At 37.3% G+C, this 7,907-nt stretch overlaps 1 protein-coding gene across 1 annotated transcript; it reads right to left on the reverse strand.

The window, feature by feature from the left end:
• Window positions 1-1,882: 1,882 nt before the first annotated feature.
• On the reverse strand, window positions 1,883-2,622 carry LOC149170716 (uncharacterized). Its single transcript, XM_089425702.1, has 2 exons — window positions 2,335-2,622; window positions 1,883-2,182 (listed from the first exon to the last, which is right to left on the reverse strand). The coding sequence occupies exons 1-2, from the start codon at window positions 2,620-2,622 to the stop codon at window positions 1,883-1,885; spliced, it is 588 nt and encodes a 195-aa protein (XP_089281828.1).
• Between the last annotated feature and the right edge of the window lie 5,285 nt (window positions 2,623-7,907).

Genomic DNA, 7,907 nt, shown 5'->3' on the forward strand with positions numbered 1-7,907 from the left:
CTGGCATCATAGGAGAACATTTACATTATGATAAAAAGAAGAAGAATATGTAGAGGGTTCTTGTAGACCCTAGAGTGCTTGTCACCAAGGTGGTTTCTAGAGTACAAGACCAAATTGTGTGGTTCCTGGGCTGCATGGCATGCCATGGCAGTTGCCATCGTGTCTCGATCAGTTATGTTGAGCCGACTTATTTACTGGTCGGGCATCCTAGATGCAGGTCTTCCCATAAGTAACCCTAGATCTTTCCTCATAGGTCAGAGTCCTCGCTCTCCTGTACCCTGTAATACAGTAACCATAGTTATACACGATGATAATTGAAGAACCACACCATAAATGTAACAATAGATAAATAAATAACAATAATCACGAAAAACAGAAATCAACTTTGGACCCCTGGATAGTCCTATCCTGTGCTACAGTGCAGTCAGTTCCTGAAAGAACTATCCATATCTCTCCTTTCTCTAATCAAACATCAAGAAGTGTTTAGGGTGAAGGACCTAGAGCATTTGTTATCTTCTATGGAGGAGATGCAATGTTAAGAGGCATATAGCTTCCCAGGCTTCAAGATCCAACACTCTAATGCATGTGGCCAACTCCCTTGAATTTGATGTTGGATAACTATGGAGGTTTCTTCTCAATACCATATATGTTCATCCACAATCCAAATATTACAATAGTCAAAGAGAATGGAATTTCATAAGAAAACTGGTAATGTAACTTCCCCTATTTCGAATAAAAGGCAACTCCATCAAGAAAACTGTTGCACAACCCTTCTATAACTCCCTTGTCATTTGGACATTGATGATATCTCCCTTTTCCATCAGTAATGCTATCCAGGAGATGATTTGTAACCAGCGCACCCCTGTAAACGGGCAGAAATTGTTTGTCCTTTACTTACTTCATGATTTCTTTTGTCTCATGGTTGCTGCACATTCTCATCATTATTTTAAGGGAAAAAATGTATAATGCTCGTTTTCACTGCCCCATGCAACATCTCGAAATGGTTTGAGAAGACCCTATTAAAATCATGTCATCTTCATGACCCAAGCGTGGATCCCGCAACCTCACAATCATTAAACCAATCACATTTGGAAATGCAACTTGCAGCAGTTCGACAACCTCATGATCCGTTGAAATAAAATGTGACCTTCGGAAGGAAAGTCAGTCTGTGAGGCCATTTGTGATTTATGAAAGTTGCATAGTCACGTTACAATGAAGTTGCATCTTCTGGCTGCTTCCTCGAGGCATAAAATGTAATTGTACGACCTTAGTGGAAATGCAACTTACCAGAGGTCGCATACTTATGTTTTGCTGGAAGTCACACTTGGATGGCTGGTCACGCATGAAACCTCGCAACTTACTGGAGGGGATTCTTGAAAATCGGTTGCATAGTCACAGAAGTTGCAGGACAGGAGAGGTTGCACCTATCTCTACCTACTTTGGGGCGATTTTGTGACCTGGTGACTTGGGAGAGGTCACGGAGTTTCATTTGAAGAGGGTCGCACTTTCTAGATGCATACCTGAATGTGGCTCAGCGGCTTCAGTGGTTTTTAGGCTTACCAGGGTCACAATGGTCAAAAATCATAGCCAGTCGCACCCCTCGGTATTTCTCCTAAGGAAATGAGACGTGACTCTGTGACCTATAGTGATGATCCGTTGAGTCTTACGACCTTTTCCCAATCATCGAGTTTGTGGATGTTTGTACAATCGCACAACATGCTCATTGGTTTTTAAAAAACTCATATAGTAGGTTGGTCATGATCCTCTGCATGTGGCGATACCACGCATCCCACGACTTCCCACTGTGCTCGTTGTTTGAATACTGTGAACCAGAATGAAGAATCAGAAGCACCGCAGAGTAGGTCTCATACTACGCTGACCACTATGTTTCATCTGATGTATCCTTCGCACATAAGACATATATATTGATTGCATTCTTTTTCCCTCGTCTATGAGCTCGATCCTCTGCCTGAATCATTTCTGATGCTGACTTGGGTAGTTCAACGAAGGCAACACTTTGAGCTGTCGAGAAGTCAAGCCCTACACCACCAACAGTTATACCAATTATTGCCATCTTCACCTCTAGATTTGAACAAAATGCTTGTACAACAGCTTGGCGGTCCTTAGAAAGTGTACTCCCATAAATATGGACAAACTCAAGCCCTTTTTGACACACAACTGCCTGTATTCCATCAAGGACTCTCAGATGATGACCAAAGACTACCATTTTTTGAGGACATAAGTCTTTATCCACAAGGTCCATGTACTCAGAATTAGCAAAAAGAGGATGATTGAACAACCACTCCTGAAAGTTCTGAAGCTTTTCCAACCTACCTCTTCATGAGATAGAGTTTTAGACAACTTCTTTGGTTCTCTAGCGTCTTGCAGGTCTTCTGAATTGCCAAATTCACCACTTCCATAATCATTTTCATCATCTTCACAATCACATGAACCCTTACTAGTAAAGCCATAGTGGCAGACACTTTCACCAACCCTTCTTTCATCCTCAGCAGTTGAAGCCTTTGCCAAAGAAATATCTGATGAACTCAACATTAGTCTTATTACCTGCCTATGCTTTGGAGGTAGTTGTGCTAAAACATTTTTCTTCAGCCGTCTTACCATGATAGTTTCCCTCAATAGCACATTAAGTTCTTGCAAGCGAATCCCCTTTGAGAAATCCTTATAGCACCTCCCCTGCGATACTTGAACTGATTTCATGGAACAATAATTTCATGCAAACTCATATTTGTCTTTTCCCAACAATCCAGGCCATAGCATATCAATTTGGTGAAAAATATCATATGGCCTTAACAAAGAAGGTGTGCCTGATAGAAGAAAAATACACTTGACTGTTCTTGCCACATCAAGAACTTCTTTGGTCTCATCACATTTTGTCATTTTTTTTGGTGCAGCGCAAGTTGTGTGATTCGTCGACAATCATCAAACCTCACTTCAAAGCTAGCATACTCTTCTGAAAGCGACTGAGTATTGTATATGATACAACAACTATCTTGGGACACTTAGCCAAGTCACTAGGATTGTTCTGGTGACCAAACACTGACCCTTTAGTCGTGCTCGAGGCATTGCTTCCACCTAGCATCTAAATAACCGTGTTGGGCTCAAACATCCTCTTTGGTTTGCACCTCTGATGGCACCTTCAATGACATATGCTTTCCACCTCTTTTATTCTTTACGTCCCCATGCCTTGCTTCAGATTGTTTGTTGGATGTTTTATGGTTTTTAATTTTATGAGTGTAGAGACCTCCCATACGAATTTTGGGTGCATCATGATGGCTCACACTCCAAAACATAACCCATTTATAATTTCAAACATCCACCATGCCACGTATTAAGGAACTCTTGACATCAAAGCATTTTAGTGAAGTCGTGCCCAGGGACTACTTGTGCCACTGTAGCAATAGTCCGAGGTACTTCCAGGGCATCCTGAAAAAGAAGACGAGAATAAAAGATAAGTTATCCTGCAATAGTGACATTTTCATGTGAACATAAAATGAATCAATACACTAATTCATTGAGGAGCTTGAACAATAAATGACCCCAATTAAGATGTTATAAGTTATATTAGTTGCTAAAAGCATGCTTAAGTTTGGAGGCCAACTTAATATCCTGGCGCTTTCATAGATCTATTAATTACAATTGATTTTGATAACACATGATGCTTGAGGGATGATGCACTCACAGAGCGAGTCTCTTGAAACATTTATGATGGTTGGACTATAGGTTACCATGATCTAGGGTTTTGAATATCTATGGGAACAAAGGCCTTGATAAAAAAAAAATCTTAATGTGCATGCTGAGATGAGGAATCAATCATGAACCTAGGGTCCTATGACATGCAACAATTTCTTCCATGATGCTCGACAATGTCGAAGGGAACACACTCTCAACGGGATGCAAATTAGGTTAAAACAAGAGAGGGGTCACCTTTTCCCATTTGGGGTTTCACCAAACCTCAAAATTGTCAATCATAAGGAAAAAAGAAATGCATGTATGCCTGTTGAAATATAGGGCATCGAATGATTGCAATGCGACTCATGTGAAGATGAGTTCCAAAATCATTAGTGAGTCTTCACGCATCAATAAAGTCATTAACCTTCGAAACCCTAATGTGATCCTAAGGCATGCGTCTGAGATAAAACATGAAGCATGAATGAGGTGCATGAAATGTGAGTGGGTGTACCAAAGGGGGTTGGATAGGCAAGGTCGCTAGGAGAGCAACTGGTTAGGGCCCTATCAAAACCCTAGAAGCTCAGGGTGAGTAATGGGGTACCCAAAATTTTGAATATGTCCAAAAATTTGGGTGGTGTTATAGCGGCGACAACATAACCTTTAGTCAAAAATTAAAAACCAATATAACATCTCTATGTCCCTCACACATGAACATTTCATATCACATACCTTGAAAATGTCGGCAATCGACTTATGGCATTCCTTAAGTCAATGGTAAGACATGAATCCCCCCTAATTGCTAATGGCATGATATACTATTAAACAAAATTTTCAAAGGTTATTAGTAATTTTTCTCACACAATAGAATATCAAAATATATTTTGTACTTAATCAATGTTACCAATAAAAGTTAAATGATGATAATACCTTCATGAAATTATGAAAATCACGTGTTTTAAATCCTGTCAGATGTCCATCAACTGTAAAATATTTTTCCAATGATGAACCATAACTAGTACCTCATTGAACATATGCATTTTTTTAGTTAGTCTAACTATTTGTTTTTTTCAAAATCCATGGAGTTTCTACATATGTTTCATTTTCCTTGTTTGGCCACAAATGTCTTCTATCAAATTTGGTACACGAAATAGAAACATCTCTCCTTGAAGACAAGATGCCCTTCTCTTTGCCTGATATATGTCGAAATATAGAATCTAGGACATTTTTGAAGATGTGCATAGGATATAATAGGTGAGTTATTAATAGATTCTTCCAGTAAGGGAGCTCATAAAATATGGATTTCCTTTTCATTCGTTCTGGCATATTAGCTACAACTTGTTCTGGTTCTTCAATTGAACCAACCCAACCAAAAAAATCCTCCCAAGCTTTTGATTCAACATCTTCATACTTCTTAAGCCAATCATCTGGACCTATAATTAGCGGAGGGCGTTTATTTTCAGCTTTTCCATCAAATTGATTCTTATGGTGATTTCTAAACTTATGATTTGGTGGTAGAAAAACCACATTGTTTGTATAGATAAATTTTTGTAGATATTTAGAATAACGCCCTTGAAATTGTTCTGCACATCTTGGACATGCAAATATCCCCTTTGAAGCCGTATAATTCAATAAGTAATGTTAATAATATCAAAATAATAGTATATACGTACGTATGAAAGTTGGGATGAAAATATTTTGAGTGTAAATACATAAATATTTTATCTTATTAGAACAAACACCAAGTCCTGGGAAATCATGAATAGTCCAACATAGCATACCATACAAGATGAAGGACCTATTTCATGGAGGACGTGATATTTAATACATTCTTATGCCTTTCCATAACAGTTACATCTCGTCAATAAAAGGTGCAAGATAAACGTCTATGTTTTTCACTTGATGTTTTCATGGAACGACGAGAGTTAACATAAGGTGCTCCTTTCTAACACTCATCCATGGGGGAATATTGTATACTATCAATCTGATTGGTCAAACACTATAATTTGAGCTCATGAAAGAGAATGGGCAAACTCCATCAATTGGAAGACCAAACAAAATACTACGTGTTTCATCTTTGAATTTTCTTGGCCATTTTTCCTCTATGTGTTTCATTAATTTGGAATCGGTCGAAATTCACATGAATCCATCTTTACTCCTTTTCTTTGCATGCTAGTCCATCAATTGTGCAAGTGACTTGCAATGAAACATTCATTGAATTCTAGGTAAAATTTGAATGTGACATAAAACCTTCTTTGGAATTGTAGAACCTTGTACATTTGTACGGTATCTCTTCTCTTTGCATATAGGGAATTCTACCTTGTATTGATATTCATTTCTGTATAAAATGTAATCATTTTTACATTAATGAATTTGTTTATATTCAATCCCCAACTCAACCAACAAATGATGTGCTTCTCTGCAAGTTGATGACAACACATTCTCTTGAGGGAATATTTTAGTTTTTAATGCCATGTAAAATTGCCCAAGATTAAATCAATTAAATGTTTGACTTATGATGAACATGTTTGAAATGTAAATCTATACTAGGATTGTTTATATACAATATATGGTTTTAAAATCCCCTTAAATAAATATAAACGAAGTTGATGAATGTTTACGAATTATGTATACCAATTGACAATCCAAAGTAAGAAATAGATTTCAACTCACTTCAGTAGGGCAGTGAATCCTTTGTATGACCAACCAAATAGTGACTTGATTTCTAATAATATTAATGTGCATGCAAGTTTTGAGGTTCTACTTGCACCTGATCTGAACACGGGTGTCTTAGCTATTTGCTTGATTGAGTCTTTTAGGTTGTTATCATCAATATTACGTTGGTGGTAATTACCCCTGCTATCATCATTATTGTCAACCATATGATCATTATTGTCATCATTGTTTCCATCCCCAAAGAAACATGTAAGCATTTCATTCAATCCTTCTTCATGCATAACATTTTCACTATCATCACCACCATTAAGGCTAGGTGGCATGTCATCAATGTATGCTAATCTCATCAACTCTTCAAATTTCTCAGCTGGTAGTGTTCTCTTCAATCTTTCTCTTCTTTCCCTGGTATGGTTTAAAGGATGGTTTGGATCATCCCATCCAAATCTTAATAACCCAGTTTGACCTTGGGTATTAGTAGGTGTATCATCAATATCTTCTAGCTATCAACAAACACAAGCATTATTTAATGTTAGGAAACAATTGGATAAATCATGAATGTATCAATTTCAAAGAAACAAAACATCAATCCACACTCATTGATTGTTCTTTGGTTTTCTGCCCTTAAGAAAATACTTAGGGATACCTTGTTCTTCCCTTTTATTTCATGCAAGAGTGCATTTTAAGAAGGGTAATTAATCAACAACTCATCCCCAATGCTAAGCTCCATAATAGCCTCAACCATTATCAATCTATCAACCTCTCTTTTCATATCTCCATCTTGATCATTTATAACCTCAACAAATTGACAATTTGGTCTTACAGTAGGTCCCTTCCCTTACTTCTATTAATAAATCCTGCAATATTTTGTATGTGTATGCACATCCATCTATATACATAATATGACCTTTATTACTTTCTTTTACACTTTCCAATTGGAGACAATGCGTATACATATTCAAATTTAGACCATATGCTAACATGTTAGGCTTATATTCTGCTAGCCTTCTCCATTCAACACTGTAATATGACGGACCATAATATGACATTAATCTCCTAGTGGTTTGTTGTGAATTATTTCTATGTTTAGATCCCACATGGACATTTTGGAAAATAAAGAGGCCTAGATTCACTCCATGAATATTGGAGGGTCATATCATGTAGTTGTATCCCCAAAATTGAAACACCTCATACACTCTAGGTAGTTTTTGATCATTAGGCCAAGCACAATATAGTCAACGATCAAATGTCTCTTTGTAAATTGATCTCAATCTCAAGGGAAAGTCATCATCTCCATCACATTCATTCTCATAGGGTATGTAGTCCACCTTCCCCTTGTCTTTAAGCAAATTATGCATCTTTAAACTGGTTCTTGTTCTGTTACTTGTTTTCATCAATTCCTCATCTTTCGAGCTAGTATATGTGCACATATTTTTGTTAGATGTATCATCAGATAAATGATCATTAGACTCTAGGCTAGAAGTTAGTGCTCTAGGAAACTTTAAACCAAGAACTTTATCCTATAAGTAATCATTAAGGAAAAAACA

This window comes from Pinus tabuliformis, chromosome 4_2 (assembly GCF_031772625.1).
Source record: "Pinus tabuliformis cultivar Carrire ecotype Pingquan chromosome 4_2, CPIR1, whole genome shotgun sequence".
In the NCBI taxonomy this organism is placed as follows: Eukaryota; Viridiplantae; Streptophyta; class Pinopsida; order Pinales; family Pinaceae; genus Pinus; species Pinus tabuliformis.